The following is a 16393-nucleotide window of genomic DNA, read 5'->3' as shown; positions in this document are numbered from 1 at the left end:
ACCCATGTGAATATTGACACAGCTATGTCTTTACCATTCAGATTGGATAATGGCGACTCGACCAAGGGTGTGATAGACCAAGGGTTTGATAGTGCGAACTCTACTTTACGAGAGATGTAGTGGTATAGCAGTGTGAGTATAGTAAGAACAAGAATGGGATATGTTGTTGATTCTGCTTACTCAACACGATGTGAAGGACAGATGACGTTTTCTGGCAACACCTCGGCCAATTACAACAATACCATTAGGTCTAATAGCTTATTACGAATTATCGTAGTCAGCTCAGGTGGCAACATTACGATTTCATCCAAAGCACACTTAGAAGCATATCCTGAAAGAACGCCATATGAACAAAATACATGACATGGCTTCGACTTTCACTTCTTCATTAATTCTTTTAATTTATTTTCGTGTATAAGCTACAATAGGTTGTATGAAATATCACAAAGTGGGGGAGGATATGGAATAAACATATAAGGGAAAAGGATGAAAGAAAAAAAGCAATGGAGGTTGAATGGCACAGGATCCAATCTCGATAAATCCGACGATGAAAGACTATATGCTTGATGCAGATCAATTACACATCAAAAGCATCACTTCTCCATCCTTCCGATTTCTCTTCCCTCCTCTTTTGCTCCTTTGCTCTAGCTGTCAAATCTTCACCTTCGGCTTTAGCTTGATCAGTGGCTTGTTTGCCTTTACCTCGGAACTGGTCGGCTGCCCCTACAGCTCGGTTCGTAGAGGAGGAAGCGGCAGCCTTGAGTTTCTGTCTTTGGGTGTTGGAAACGTATGAAGGTGGTTTGTTGGGGAACAACTATTCGCAAATACATCAGTACACTGCTCATCTAGACTTGAAGTGGATATCGAAAGAACCACTTACATCCTCATCAACTCCAATGTGAAGTACGTATTCACCCCTTCTACCATACTTCACAACACCTTTGGAACCAACTGTAACAGGGCCAGAGGTAGACGGGTGAGGGAAGATGGAATCGCTGAATACTGCATTGATAAAGTTGGCAGCGGTAGGTCGAGCGTTGGTGGCTGCGATGGCTCGTTGTTGAACACCGTATAATCGGAAATCAGCTTGTCGGAGGTATTCAGCAATTTGAGCTTCGAGAGCGTGGGTGAGGTTCCGCTGGAAATGCATGTCATCAGCATATATCATAATTTACAGATGCGGCCAACGTCTGTGGATACTTTACTCACCTTGACGAAAGCCTTGATAACAGGTCTAGCGAACCAGGCCGCCAACCATTTGTTGTTTTTCCTGATTTCAAAATCGAACCCAGAAATCCAAACTTGAACATCTTTAACCACGAAGAAAGTCTCTTGATCATCTTCATCGGCGTTTTCCAAGGTGACATCGAAAGATATTCCTTGAGGTCCAAACTTGATATCTAACAAACCGGAATCTTCAAATGGCATAAATCCAGATTTGAGGTTGACCCAGAATGCGATGTTCGAAGCTGAGAAGTGGAGACCTTGTACCCTAAGTCTGACAGAGGCATCGTACTCCGATGCGTCTGCAAAGGTAATCAACCGATCAGCACATCTTCGTATGGGGAGGAGGCTTTCGCTGGACAGAAGAGAAGTAGGGTTCACACTCACATGTAGCATATCCTTGGGTGAATCGAAGATCATTGTGTTGGACGAACCTGATTGAATCAGGGATGAACGATACAGATTCAAGTCTGATATCATCGATAACGAGGTCGACGTCTAAGATAGGGTATCAACATCAGCTTGAAGTACCATACGAGGCATAATGGGAGCAGAGTACCATTTAGTTGAGAGGAAGATCACTCACCTTCAGATTTATATTCAACCCTTGGTACTGGAATCTCCTTAACCAACCCAATCAACCTCGGTACAATCACATCCATGAAATCCCTATACAACCCTTGACCTTCTGCCTTCAATGCTCCCACACCGACTTTTCCAGCGTGAGAGAGGGAAGAACCTAATTTCTCAATGGATTCAACGAGTTTGTTGGTAGCTTCATCATTGGTTATTCCATTGACTATCGATTCCAATTGATCTTGTAGTTCTCTAGCATCCGCTTTCCATTGGGGGTTTTCAGCAATGAGCGATTGTCCATCATCGTACAATGAGGTTGCCTTTCGATAGGCTCTTTGAGAAGTGACATAACCGGGTTCGTACAATAATCGATCAAAGTAATTACCAAGTTCTTCGAAGTATGCGGAAAGTTTGTCGTCGCTTCGAACGTCATCGGCGGCCTACAATCAACGATGAATGATCAAAACATCAGTATAAGTGTGACGATCTCCTGATGATTCATCGAGGTTGCTAGACAAGAAGAAGAAAGGAGATTTATTGTTTGACCTCGAGCCTAGACATACCTTCTGAGAAGCACTGATAACATCATCCAAACTCTTATTCGAAACCTTCTCTACGAAAGCTTTCAAATCCCTACCAGCCTGTTTTACTTTCTCATCCTCGTCATCCACATTAGACTTCTTCTGAGTCTCGTCTAAAGCCTGTTCAGCCTTGTTCGCATACTTCTTAAACAAGTTGACGATGGTAGTGAGGGATCTTCTGTACTGGGGGTTTGATTGAGCTTGAGTAATTACTTTTTGTAAATTACCAATCAATTCATCTTTCTTCTGTTGACCTTCTGGTAATTTCTCATCGAAATATTGTTTAACATTTTCGACCTCGTCCCATATACTTTCTCTAACGTCACCTTGAAGTTTACCCGTTCTGGCACCTTTCAACCCTTTTTTACCTTTATTTTGGAGGTTTTGGAAATCGACACCTTGTTCTCTCTCTTTTTGAGATGGTCGGGTCTTCTCGGCTGCCTGCTTGGCATTGTCCGCCGCGACTGATGCAGCATCCGCGAAGATATCCCGGGTAAGGAGAATGAGATCGGATCCAAGTTGTCGGAAAGTATCGTTGGTGACGATTAGAGAAGCGATAGTTCTGAATGATTCGATAGCTCGTTGACCATCTTTGGAAAGTTCCTTTTGAGAGGGTCGAGAGGCTGATGCACTGGATACATCAACATCAACATCGGCCGTAGCGGCGTTGTACTAAGAGAGAGAATTTCGTCAGCTCAGACCTCTATAGTAGGAAATAATGGTGCGCAGTCAAGACTTACAAAGAAGTTCTGCAATAAATCATCATCGTTCTTCTCCTCTCCCCAATTCTTAGCAGCTCTCAAAACACCTTTGAGATCTTCCAACACCCTCGTGCCTTCCGCACCTAACCTTGCGGTTCGCGAGTTGGGCCCACCGGTAGCTTTGAGCGTATCGGATTCGAGGATCGTCTGGATCAATTTGGATAATTGGGATTGGGAGCTGCGTATTCCACCGAATAGGTCATTAGTACACGACAAGAACAAACGTTTATGATTGTATATATATAGTGGCGAATGTTATACCCCTTGTCTAGTAGATACAAACAACACAAGGCAGAAGAAGCTAGAGTACTCACGGTAATTTACCTGCACCCAAAGCTCCACTCACTTCAGCCACTTTGATTCTCTGCCCTTTAGATGGGATGGCATTCTGCACATCCCTACCTGAAGGTAATTGTGCGGAACTCAAGAGAGGTTGTCTCTCTGATGCTGTTGTCGACATGGTAGGTACGATCGCCTGTGAGTTGTTACGAGTTAATGGGATATGTGATTGAACTGTCTCTAACACTGAGTTCAAGAAGAAGCTCATGTGTGTGTATATATACTATACACTATACTCAGAGGTGGAAGGTTAGGAGTGGACAAAGGGAAAGAGAGAGGCTGTGGAGGGTGAGAAGTAAGATGGGTGTATGACGTATAACCACACTATGACCCACCCATCACACGATCAGCTCAATCCACCCAACGACGAGTAAGCTCAAGAGTTGACTGTGTACTCTTGGATATTACGATGACCTCACTGTACAAGGGAGAGGGAGTACCTGACCGGATTATCGCATCATTACCCTGAGTCACATCACACATCACACAAGAGCACGTTTGTTGGAATTGCGGAATGTGGGGTCTCCTGGTCGTACCTGAAACCTGATACAACTCGTACATGATGCATACATAGAAGAGATAACAACAACAATGAAGCATGGAGAAGGTCATTATGGGTCGTTAATCGCAGACTAGGTAATGACGATGAAAACAACGACTACATGACATCCTCTTATTACTCCTCCTTATCCACTCCCACTCCCATACCCATCTGCCTCAACCTCTCACTCAACTCCACTTCCTCCAACCCATCTTCCCTCCTCATCCTCCTCTGTCCCGTCGGACTCCAAATCAACGGTGGTCCATTACCATTGCCGCTACCACTACCATTGATATGCGGTGAGATGGGTCTAGGCGAGGTAGGAGTAGAGGGTCTTGATCTGTGTAATGTCGATGTTGTGGAACGGATAGGTAAAGGCGATAATATAGGTAAAGGAGAAAGTGTCGATTTGGGTATATCCGTAGGCAGAGATGAGGGTGATGGTGAAGTAGTAGATATCAAAGAAGGTTTTCTAATGATTCTTGGCTTTTCAACTACCAAACCCATATCACAATCCCGTTTCGAACTCGTACTATCCCCTCTGTCCACTTTATCCCCTGTGTTATCTACTTCAGATCGATCCATTTCCATATCTCGTCTAGCAAACCATTTCATCCTGACCATTTCCCACTCCTCACTCGTCTTGCCCAACGATCCAGGTGAAAATGCCAAACTACTTCTTCTCCTCTTATTACCTGAATTTGTGGGTGTGGTGGGAGGTTCAACAATCTCATCTGTCCTTTCTACATCCATCATCTCCCTTGAGTCCGGAGGGGTAAAAACAAATACCACTTTCGTACTTTTCGACACATAGTATGATTTTCCTTCGTGAGAATGACCTTGAGACGGTGTATAAGGTAATGAAGTTGAAGGCTTTGGTCGATTGATGTGGGATGACGAGGAAGGTATACAGACGAATTGGAGTTGGATAGCATATTTTAACACCCCTTTTCCTGCATTTTCAACCATATCGTCCCTAATCTTGCAATACGTTTTCTCCCTGACTAGTAGCCTCCCTCCTACTGGTACTTTCCTAAGATCGTATGGGATAAGAAACACCTTGATGGGTGAATTGGAAGATTTGATGAGAATTTGTAATTGACCAACTGGCGAGACCTGATATCCAGGAAAAGAAGGTGGCTCATCCTTTCGTGTAACTGTATCTATAGCATGAGAATGTGGATGGTGATGTGGGTCTGGGCGTGGGTATGCGAAAAAATCGTAATAATATTTCTCCAAATCCACTCCCCCCGTCCAAGGACTCTGATATTGGCTCTGCGTAGATCTGGTAGGCAGCGAACCCATAGCCTCGGGATCTTCTAAATCGTAATACACCGCTGAGAAGGGGATTTCTAATGGACTGGAATACCTAAGATGAGCAGGACATGATTTCCCTTTCCCTATCGATACTAAGCTTATCGAAAATTCGTTGGTAAGTTGATGAGGCTGATGGGCGGAGGACATACGTGAGTGAAGTAGAGAGAGGTGGTATGAGCCTAGCAGAGGTTGAGAGCGGGATAATCGACGTGAAGGAGAGGGTGAGGAGGAGGGGGATTGATCGATTGAATGGATATTGTCATGAGGAGGGGTGTGAAAGGAAGAATTAGGTGATATGCTTCCGTTCGTATATCTAGGTGAAGGCGATACGAGGGATGTCAATGGCGATAAAGATCCCCTCGAGGTCGGCTGGCAACTACGTCGACTAGGTGTGGGTATAGGCTTTACCCCATTACCAGCGTAAGAAGTAGGTGAGGGCGTGCGTGATATGGCTGAGATGGGTGGTTGAGATAAGGGAGAATGTCGAATAGGTGAGTACGAGGTGGATGGGGAGGCGCCAGGGGAGGAAGAGGAAGAGGCGGGCGTGGACCTGGGAAACTGTATGTATGTCATATCGTCGAGCTACAGTGTGTTGGTGGTCGATATATGACTGAGATATACATGATGTACGAGCGAGGAAGTAAGTAAGAAGCTAAAGATGTGATGTGATTGTGATGAATTGAGTCGTTCTTATGTTTCGGTTATCGTCATTACACATTACCCTGAAATCCCCCCCTTCCGCCTTGGCTTAGATCCTCTTGTCAGAAGCTCAATCCGTTATCGGGATTACACTAGACTACCAAGGTCAGCATTGACGATCACTCGTACATACTGAGCCAGCGTTCTGAGAGCGGAATGGGGATCAGATCAATTGATCTGGTTGGAGAGGGATGGGTTCGTGCAGATATGCGCAATATGAGAAGGAACCTTTTGCCTAATTGTCTGGAAGACTACCTACCGTCGAACGGGATGTTTACAACAGAGCGTATGAATGGGTCAAACCTTGTTCTGCCACTTTCTAGAGTTGATGAACACAAAATCCCTAGGTCTGTGGGTGTAGACTTGAAGAACAGGAAATAGAGCGTTGTCACACTCTACTACTCATTACTAACCTAATTCAATAACAACCTTAATTGCTGGAGCTCACATAGTCTCAAACATGTGGATTTCGATCCATCAACTTCCTTCGATATGTGTCATATCATACCATGTAAACCATACAAGATGCCTCAGACCATACACCTCACAATTGGCAAAGATCTCCTCCAGCGAACACATATTCTCAACCCCATGTATCACGAGTTGGAAGCGGGCATTGAACTTCATCGTACTCCCGAAGTCTTCATCAAACCTCCGAAACAGCCAAGATCAAGCGACGATCAAAGCAGAGTGTTACCTGCCGGTATGATCCCTTCCATAGAGAGTGTTCTCGAAAGAGCTAGTAGGTCATTGTCAAAGTCATGATAGCTATCTTTGATGACAAGGGCTAACTCAGTGTGATGCGATTTGTACCTCTTCTGTCAGACTCTAACTCACAAACTACAGAATCATCCTCATCCCGATCGTCTCCAACCTTTCTCGCCGCCGAGCGGATCAACATAGTAGCCTCTGAATATCTGGCCCGAACAGAATTATGGGACATATTTCAAGGCATCTATCATACGAAGAACGGTCAAACCAAATCATTCCTCGTTCATGTCACATCAACCTGCCAATTCCCTGCTTATCGTCCATACAATCCACCCGATTTCACAGGCGGAGTAGAAAGATTTTCATGTATGGAGGTTCCAGCGGTAGCTCGTGGAGAAGCTAGGTTCTATCAAAAATACCATTCTGGTCAACTTGATGGTATAATCCCACATTATATAGGATTATACAGGGTCTATCTACCATAACGTGTGAACGGTCGTGGTAAGGCTGGACAAATATTGGCGATGTTGGTTGAGTATTCTGGAGAACCATTGGAAAGGATTATCTATCCTTTTGCTCATGGTATCGTCGATACGAATACTTGGTAAGTCAGCCTTTTGGGTTTGCTTGTATAGAACAGTATCCGAAAATAAACATGCTAAGATGGGTTTGGACCGTACTGATTATGGTATGACAACCTAGGTCACGGATCTTTGATATTTACGATCATATCCATTCTATCGGATTCTGTCATAACCACCCTCTCCCTTTGCACGCGGCTAATGTATTTTACGACAAGGCAACCGATCAATACAGACTTATAAACCTCTGGCGCGCCTTTAACCTGCTCGAACCAGATAAGAGGTGGGATAGGAGAAGCATGGAGAGGTTATTGGCCGCGGAAAAGGATAACATAGAATTTTACAAAGACGAGAATCGGAAACGTATTAACGGAGAATGGTAAAACGCAGATCTATTCTCGATGCGCTCATTACATCTACTTGACCTCGATAAGTGATCATTCGAGCAGACTTTGCAAGTCAACTGTAATTGCGATATTACCGATATATATGTATCCATGTTTTCATATATGAGTGCAGAGAGATCACATGAAAACTTTTAATCAGATAAACGCATAAATTTTTGTACCCATTGATCAGTCAGTCAATATATGGTGCATGAGGAAAACGTAACATCCCTTGAGACGACTATAAGCATATTCTAATTCTGCTATAGATCGTCTTCGTCTTCTCCCAATTACCCCTACTCCAAGTGCAAGTCCGATCCAAAACCCTAAAAACAAACCATACGTATATACTAATGACGATGAGCTTATTTGTGGGTGGACTTGATCTTGAAACCTCTCGACTATAGGGTAACGAAAGATATGTCAGCGATGTCTCATAAGTATGACTTCATGCGTATGGGATGGTATGATACGACAAAACTCACCTTTCTTCTACCTCGAGCTTGTTCGAACTTCCTACCCTTTGAGGCGATGTAAGGTTTACCACCCTTGAGGGGACCACCGAAGTGTTTGACGGCCTCCCTGACGTTTCTCTTTCCTCTGAGCAAAACGGTGTTGGATCCGGTAGGAGCTCGGAGGGCAAGTTGGTCGAGGGTGATGGCCTCACCACCAGCAGCTACGATTCTTTCCTTGGCGGCGGTAGAGAATTTCAAAGCGGCGATGGAGAGTTTAGGGAGTTCAGGTAATCGTTCGTCATCAAGGATGGTACCGACAGTGACGATGGTCTTTGAATTGTCGGGGTTGGAGTTTTTGGTTTCCTTGACGATTCGGGAGAGGGAGATAGGGGGTCGGTTGATCTACGAAAACACAAAAAACACACACAAAAGTCAACGACGAATTCCAAATCCCATCTTCTCTTCTACTAAAATATTCCTGCAATCTGCAAAGCAATCCAACCCACCTTGCTCATAAACAATCTCTTGAGGATGACTCGGTTGAATTTAGAGTCGGTTCTTCTAGCCAAGAATCGGTAGAGCTTGACAAGCAAGAGAAGGTAAGGATCCTCCGACTTGGGAGCAGATCGGTTTCCCTTTTTGACGTGGTGGTAACGGAGATCGATACCCATCTGTTGCGTTTGATGATTTAGCGGAGGAGAAATAAGAGGGAGCAGTTGAATGAGAGGTTGAATGAGCAAGAAAGAGAAAATTTCGTCAGCATTCAATACCTCCATATTGACGTTCTCATCTCATTCGCCCTCCAAATCCATCTTATCCAAATGATACTTGTTCTTCGCCGGAGTATGTTTGACTTCGCTCCTGGTACCACATCCACCTATGCTATGTGCCCTTATTTGATCTATCTGGCTGGATGTTGCGTATGTTCTCCAATATTTGCTGTAGCTATTCCTCCAACGATAACTTCCTGTTCCATGAATCTCATAACTTTCCTTTCTACTCTTCCTCTCTATGTACACGACAATAGAAGTATCACTCACTTTGTTAGCTGATTTATATGAACCTACCGAGGATGAAGTAGAAGGTGAATGATAAACCTCTAAATATTTGAACAAAGTATCGACAGTGACAGGACAGGAGCCAGCATCCACCCAAACCACCTGGTACTGTACAGTCGAGCTGCTTACCACCAAAACTAAGCAAATCTGACACATGACGGAGAATCGCGAAACACCGTTGGTGCTTATAGAAGACAAAGCTGTGTGGCGCGGCATTCACCCTTCGGCCCTAAGTCCGGTTTTTCTTATCACCGATGTAGGCGCTTCATTTCATCCCGTTGTTTGGTTCCCTCGTTGTGCCTGGAGAGGAATCGTGCGTCTCCGGTTACTTCGGGTTGAACGATAAACAAGGATACAGGGATACATCACTGACATGTCCAAGCTTTCTTGTCAGTCTGCAGTGAACATCCATACATTCATCACATCAGATCGATCAGAATGGCAGATTACAAGAGATGTCTACATCAACCCACCCTCATGAAGCCAAAAGAAACTAAGTATGAGAGATATGACGCTACTCAGATATATCGGTTTCATTCTCGGCTGATCGTAAATCGCCACCCAACCTAACTTGCCTTTCCATGAATTCGATAACATTGTCAGGTTGAGTGATGTTCTACTTTTCCATGTCTGTTCTCTTGGGCCAGACTTTTGGTTGTACGATGACATGACAGGTGATGTGATCGTACATCATCTCGAGATAATCCTCCCCTTTTTGTTGAATCTCACAATCATTGATATCAAAGTTAACTCACACCTCGACTCAAATTGATACTTGACCAATTATAAGCCACCTGTCTTCTCGCAGCTCGACTTCCCAAATCATCAGCATCGCTTCAAGTCACCTACCATCGACAAGAATATACCGAAAATGGGCGAGGGGGAAAGACGAAGGAGTAGTCAGCACATATCAAGAATGGATAATATCATTCAATATGGCCGCAAAATCGCCCTTCTCGTCTTAATCTCGACTGCTCAAACCGCACGCGGTGTAGATGCGAACAATGTCACACCCCGGTAAGTCCTCTCTCACTATACGATGGGTCATCGTAGCCTTTGCTGATATTCAACTCAGATGGGGTCATGCAGCAGCTTATATCCCTTCCCCTCCCACCCTCATTATACAAGGTGGTAAAACCGACCCATCATCTTCTTACACCTACTCATCCTCACCTAATACAGGCGAGACACTCATACTCCCTCTCACGTCGTCATTCTCAACATCCTCTGCACCTTTCACATCCCTCAATTTACCCTCCGCCCCCACTTCAGCGTGGCATACGCTCACACCTCTATCTTCCGAAGGAGAAGGGATCTGGAAGTTACTATCATTCGGTGGTGATGGGGGTACTGCCGAAGCTGTTCAGACAGGTTCAAATTCAGCTTGGATAATGGATGTCAAGACCGATGGACCGGAGGTGAATTACACAAGACAAGAAAGTGGGAATGGTCAGCCTATGAGAAGGATCTATCATTCCACTTCTTCCACTTCGGAAGATGGACAAGTGTATATTACAGGAGGACTGAAAGATGATGGTTCAGGAGTAACATTCTCGGATGTTTATTCGTTCGACTCGTCAACATCCTCTTTCTCGCCATTACCTAGTCTACCTATAAGGCTATATCATCACTCCTCGATACTTCTTCCAAATGGGACTTTGCTTGCTCTGGGTGGAGCCTACACTTCACCTTCCACTGGAGGAGCAACACTCCAGCCTTATTCGAGGATATATACCCTTGATACTACTTCCTCGTCAGCTAGCTGGACGGAGAGACAGATACCTGGACCAATGCCTGAGGGGAGAAGAGGTGCGAGTTTGGTGATGAATGAAGATGGATCGAAGGTTTTCTTATTTGGTGGAGCGAATGCTGGATTAGGGGATGTGTATGGTGATAGTTGGGAATTCAACTTGGCAGATGGAACATGGAAAGAAGTCACGACAGCTGGACAAGGTGAGCCACTTGGTCATCTAAGATAGGTATTCCCCTCGTTGTCGGGAATCAAGCTGATTGTACTGTATCAGGCCCTAAAGCACGGTACGATCATACTGCCGTGGCTATAGGTGGGAATCAAATTGCTGTCTTTGGAGGTGAGTCCAACTTCAAGCTGAAGTAGTGTCATTCAGCTGATCTGGTGTTCCGTCAGGTTACGGTGATGGAGGACCTGCCGATTCGACTCTGCATATTTGGGATACCTCGACGAGCTCCTGGATCACCGATTTCACACCTATTCCTACGTCTTCGACATCGACCACCTCAACAACCTCAAGTGGTAAGTCCGTAGATCCAAGCGGTATCTCCGCTTCCCACATAATTGGAACAAAGACAAAGTCTGCATCGGGGTTAGAACATACACCCTCAGGTGCGACTATCGACTCTTGTGCGTGGTGTTCACCGATGATATACCTCTGACACTCCGGGCTTGTGCTGATCTCTGCGGTTTTCCACAGCTTCCGCTTCCCCTTCTTCTTCAAGTACATCTGCACCGACCGATGCTGGCGCTCATAGTCATCCCCTCACGCTTCCAATCAAAATCAGTTTAATCCTTGGTATACTCGCCGTGATCGGATTGTTGGTGGGGTTATGCCTGTGGAGATGCCTTCGACGCCGAAAAGCCAAACAAGCCGCGATACTAGCTTCCCCTTGGCCTGCCAGTGGATCCAGAGCCAGAACACCTTCAAGGCCATATAGATCAAGGGAGAAAGGTGGAGAAGGATTGATGGAACAGCTCAGTCCTGAAAACCCTATTGAAGGTGGTTACGAAGCTTGGGGCTTAAGGGAGAAGGGTGCGTCGATCGGTTTAGGGATGGGAGCTATTGGAGCTACTCTGCATAGTATCTCCAGTAAATTCAGCGGAAAGAAGGAAGACCCCTATGCGGAGCTTCATGATGATCCTTCGGAAGAAGTAGGTGGACCCCTCAGAAAGTCGTCGAGAAGGATTGGAGACGGTATTAGATTACTTGGACCTAGACCACAACGGGAAAAGTCACTCTATTATTCACCTGAGAAACCAGTTAGGAAAGCTAGTATGATACGGAACTCCCGAATCGACATGCTCGGAGGAGAGGATATGCCCAATTACGCTGCTGGAACTAGCTCAAGGAATGTGGAAGGTGAAGGCGAAGATGCAGATTGGGTGATCGATTCCGATGAAAGCGGCAGAAATTGGAAATCTGCTAAATCGTTGCTGAATAATCGACAGTCCGACGATGAAAACCAAGATCCATTCCATGATAGAGAAATTTCTTTCGACGATGATGCTCCGATTTTACCTCCCTTGAGGGTCCGAGGTGGACCAGTCCCCACGCCTCATGACTCACGGAGTGATCTGGGTACTCTGGACGAAATTGCAAGTATGTCCAACCCTTATTCTGAACTTTCAAGAAATCCACAATCCGAATTATCCAGAAGCCCTTGTTCGAACGTATCAAGAAATCGATTATCTCACAATTCATCGTTGGAATATCATCTACCGAGCTTATCACCTTCAGACCCACTTGATCTTACTGGTTTACTAGTTCCTCCATGTGATAATAGGTATTCGCAAACTTCCATACCTACTTCTGCTCGTTCAGGTAGATCAGGTAGATCAGGTCAGTCCAATGCTCTTTCGGATGCTGAAGAAGGTATAATATCCGAGGCAAGATATCTTCACTCTCAGTCGCCTACTTTGGTCTCACCCGTTGAGACAGCCTATGTACCGATCAAAAGAAGTGAATCGTTTTTCCGCAGAATGGCAGCTGGAGGAATCACTTCATTGTTGTCATCTACCAAATCGAATTCTTCTTCTTCTCAGAAGAAAGAAATGGATATACGTGATCCGGCACCTCAACCTACCCTCTGGCCTGTAATGTCAAGTGAAAATGTCAATTCTCCCTCGAACCCTTCATCAATCTCACCTGAAAGCTCCAATCATCCTCCAACAAGTTGGAAAGGCGATACACTTGATCTACCCTCGAACGAACATGGTAAAGGGCCGAGTCTATCTTCGCTGAATTCAGCTAAATCAATGAGAGATATGGTGTTAGTCCAAAGGGAAACGTCAACTTCCTCAGTGGAAAGTGAAGCTGTAATAGAGATGGAAAGAGCCTCTTCCCTTGTTGATCAGACTTGGACACAGGTACACAACAAAGATGAATCCGATGGGACATTAGTAAGAGCCGAAGAAAGTGATTCACTCTCGCCATTACCTTCTGAAACCTCTACTTCGGTAATTCCTCTTCGACCGGATGGAGCGGGACATTACAGATCTGGTAATGGTCAAACCACTTTCGATGACGGTAATTCAGGATTAGAAACTCCAGGTGAAATAGTATTTAACGGTGCGGATTTCGCTTCGCCACCTATATTGCCGATAAATGATTTTGCTTCAATACCATCTAATTCAAGACAGAAAGCGGTAGACCTGGACACGGAGCACGACCAAACACTTAAACAATCCTCTTTACGACCAACCCCTTCTCCAATCACACCTAAACGAGCGATCTCCAGAACGTTGAATGCCACAGTGGTTGATGAATCATCTTTACCTCCTTCCGGATCACCTGTACCCTCACCTCTGGTACAACATCGTCGACCCGTCAGAGACGTGGTCAATTCAATCAATAAAAGAGGAAATTCCACGCCTTTCAGCTTACTTAGTCCCATGTCGAATTATTCGCCTGCTATTGATCGAAAATCGTCTTTATCTTCGAATATCACTGGTTCGTCAAATGTTACCCGAACGAAACCAGGATCTACGTCCAGTGGACAAGGGGAAGGGGAAGATCCATTCGGTACACCCAGACATAGACTTGGTCCTGGTACTTCAAAGATACAAAGACCAGTGACGATACATGGATCACCCGATGCAGGGGATACTTCGCCAATGAGCAAGAGAGTATCGTCATCGTCGGTTGATAAGAGACCAACGACGATGTGGGAGGTGATCAAGAAAGAACAGCTCAGAGTGGTTAATCCGGATCAAAATCAGCAGAGAAAGTTTACTGGGATCGATAATTGAAAGAAGAATGAAGAGGATGACATGTGTGTGTTTTTCCATATTTGAAAAGTGGTTGTGATTTGTGATTTGTGATTTTATCTAGTTGCTTTGCGATATTTAACGAGTTTGACGAGGTCTTGGGAAACTTGATTTCCTGTTGTTGATAAAGATAGTTCACTAGATCATAATCGAATTACTGTATTTACATTTCATTTATGAAGGTTTATTTTCTTGATATAATTGAAAGGATACAAACAGTACGAGCAGTTATATTTATACATGATATCGCTCTTGCTGGTATTCTACCGTAGTACAACTTATAGTTGGAAGTATCGGCAGATGAGGTAGCATACTCGGTTTGATATGATGCTGGTACTGAAGAGGCTCAAAGTGGTGTATAGACGTACAATGCTGTATTAGCTTATTGTTTGATTATTCAAGTATTCAAGAGCGGTGTATCCAGACATTTTGTTACTATACAGTACTCGTGAGTCAATGAGAATCATGCGAATCCGTCATTCAACACGAGTATGTGAGACATCCTACTGTTCTGTTCGTTAGTGTTATATCTGACTTCCCTTTAAACCTGGCTAGACCCAGCTGAGGTATCTAGAAATGACCCCCAACGAGATAGACTGATTTAATAGTGTATGCCTTCACATAAGGTGAGATCACGATAATATCACAACTTATGCATGGGGACTTCGATTTGGTATGAGCATGTTTGATTTCTATATATATATATATCTCGTATTTCGTATTTCGTTCCCCACTTGGAGCATCAAGCTCTGAATTCCAGTTCATCCTATAATCTCCTCGACTTTCCATCGTCAGTTGAAGAGTTTAACCCTTCCTTGATCCATGTCCCACCACACCCGCTCCACTAGCCTTCTCCCATTTAGTATCACCCTTCACACTCCTCGCTCCTGGTATACCACTACCAGCGATGGCACTTTCCACCTTATCTTTCAATCCTTTTTTATCTTTCTTATCTTTCTTTCCTCCACCTAAAGCCAATCCTAACCCGATGACACCAGCAAGTACGTACAGTCCTCTTTTCTCATCATCGTTCAAATTCCTTTTCTCAGATTTGTATTCCTTCTGGCCCTCGGTAGATTTAGGAAAGTTGATTTCGGGTAATTTGATTCCAGCGTTGGACCATGCTCTACCAGGAGCGGTGATCAACGAGCTCAAAGCGTCAGTGAGAGATGGGATGTCCTTGAGGGACGGTCCAGAAGATTCAGTTTCCAATGAATGAGCGTCGTGCGATTCGTGCACTCCATGAACTGGTCCGCCTTCCAGGTGCGTAGAAGCTGATGCGACGGTGAGGACCTTTGGTGCGGACAGGGAAGGGGCGGAGTCGGTGGTGGTGCCGGATGAGAAGTTATCGGGTGTGAGGGGCTGTATTGGAATACGAAGATTGAACTCAGTATCATATTCGAAGTTAAGGAAGATACTGATAGCACCACATGCGAGTTGGCTAAGAAGGAAGGGAATGAATATAGATTACTCACGATAACCTGCTCGACATCCTTCTCAGCCTGACTACCAGGGAATCTCACATCCAACTTCTCACTAACATCTTTTGTAGCGGCGACATCGGATTTAGGTAAACCAGGTGCTACTGTGATTTTCTCAGGTTCGATCGGATCGACTTTCCTGGCTTCTGTCCTCTGAGATGAGATCTGTGGTCCGGTGGAAGTAACACTGGGATCTTCGGAGGTAGCTGGACCAGGGCCGGTGGTGGAATCCCTCTTAGGTTTGGGTGGCTGACTGACGGAAGCTGTGGTCGATAGACCCCTTGCACCGTTAGCGAAAGGAGGGAGAGGGCCGAGAAGGGAGGATTGTTCGGCAGATTCAAGTCGGGATATCAATGTTGCTCTGCGATGTGATAAGAATTGAATCAGTATATGTCTGTCATCACCACACAGATATAGATGTAGGAGAGAACTCACTTGTTACCCTGTTGTGACAGACCCCTCTTCTTCAATTCTGTTTTCAGTGTAACCACCGTCTCATTCTTCCAGTTCCTCTGACTGGACAACAAGACCGCCGAAGCCAGGGACCTAGATCGAGGTCTGGTGATTGGAGCTGGGGATGGAGCGAGTACAGAGGACGTGGTGGGTCGTAAGAGACCAGCTGAAAGCTTGCGTCGGAGCATGTTGTCGAAATTGTTGATGGAG

General features: G+C 45.0%; 7 protein-coding genes across 7 annotated transcripts; 3 read left to right on the top strand and 4 right to left on the bottom strand.

Moving 5' to 3' along the window:
* Positions 1-577: 577 nt before the first annotated feature.
* L199_004023 (uncharacterized protein) lies at positions 578-3602 on the bottom strand (the record flags this gene model as incomplete). Its single annotated transcript, XM_064889751.1, has 8 exons — positions 578-814; positions 881-1138; positions 1210-1526; positions 1612-1722; positions 1811-2240; positions 2364-3053; positions 3122-3320; positions 3457-3602. 8 exons carry the CDS (start codon positions 3600-3602, stop codon positions 578-580), a joined length of 2388 nt encoding a protein of 795 aa, XP_064745823.1.
* Positions 3603-4157: 555 nt separating this feature from the next.
* On the bottom strand, positions 4158-5912 carry L199_004022 (uncharacterized protein; the record flags this gene model as incomplete). The annotated part of the gene is made up of 1 exon (XM_064889750.1): positions 4158-5912. One exon carries the CDS (start codon positions 5910-5912, stop codon positions 4158-4160), a length of 1755 nt encoding a protein of 584 aa, XP_064745822.1.
* Positions 5913-6563: 651 nt separating this feature from the next.
* L199_004021 (uncharacterized protein) lies at positions 6564-7234 on the top strand (the record flags this gene model as incomplete). Its single annotated transcript, XM_064889749.1, has 2 exons — positions 6564-6780; positions 6864-7234. 2 exons carry the CDS (start codon positions 6564-6566, stop codon positions 7232-7234), a joined length of 588 nt encoding a protein of 195 aa, XP_064745821.1.
* Positions 7235-7273: 39 nt separating this feature from the next.
* On the top strand, positions 7274-7713 carry L199_004020 (uncharacterized protein; the record flags this gene model as incomplete). The annotated part of the gene is made up of 2 exons (XM_064889748.1): positions 7274-7353; positions 7452-7713. 2 exons carry the CDS (start codon positions 7274-7276, stop codon positions 7711-7713), a joined length of 342 nt encoding a protein of 113 aa, XP_064745820.1.
* Positions 7714-8081: 368 nt separating this feature from the next.
* On the bottom strand, positions 8082-8842 carry L199_004019 (uncharacterized protein; the record flags this gene model as incomplete). Its single annotated transcript, XM_064889747.1, has 3 exons — positions 8082-8117; positions 8202-8573; positions 8678-8842. The coding sequence occupies 3 exons, from the start codon at positions 8840-8842 to the stop codon at positions 8082-8084; spliced, it is 573 nt and encodes a 190-aa protein (XP_064745819.1).
* A 1258-nt stretch (positions 8843-10100) lies between these two features.
* On the top strand, positions 10101-14231 carry L199_004018 (uncharacterized protein; the record flags this gene model as incomplete). The annotated part of the gene is made up of 5 exons (XM_064889746.1): positions 10101-10246; positions 10305-11182; positions 11254-11319; positions 11376-11609; positions 11680-14231. The coding sequence occupies 5 exons, from the start codon at positions 10101-10103 to the stop codon at positions 14229-14231; spliced, it is 3876 nt and encodes a 1291-aa protein (XP_064745818.1).
* Positions 14232-15053: 822 nt separating this feature from the next.
* On the bottom strand, positions 15054-16371 carry L199_004017 (uncharacterized protein; the record flags this gene model as incomplete). Its single annotated transcript, XM_064889745.1, has 3 exons — positions 15054-15611; positions 15725-16091; positions 16166-16371. The coding sequence occupies 3 exons, from the start codon at positions 16369-16371 to the stop codon at positions 15054-15056; spliced, it is 1131 nt and encodes a 376-aa protein (XP_064745817.1).
* Between the last annotated feature and the right edge of the window lie 22 nt (positions 16372-16393).

Source organism: Kwoniella botswanensis, chromosome 1 (genome assembly GCF_036426115.1).
Source record: "Kwoniella botswanensis chromosome 1, complete sequence".
Classification (NCBI taxonomy): domain Eukaryota; kingdom Fungi; phylum Basidiomycota; class Tremellomycetes; order Tremellales; family Cryptococcaceae; genus Kwoniella; species Kwoniella botswanensis.
This window is presented reverse-complemented; position numbering and strand designations above follow the sequence as displayed.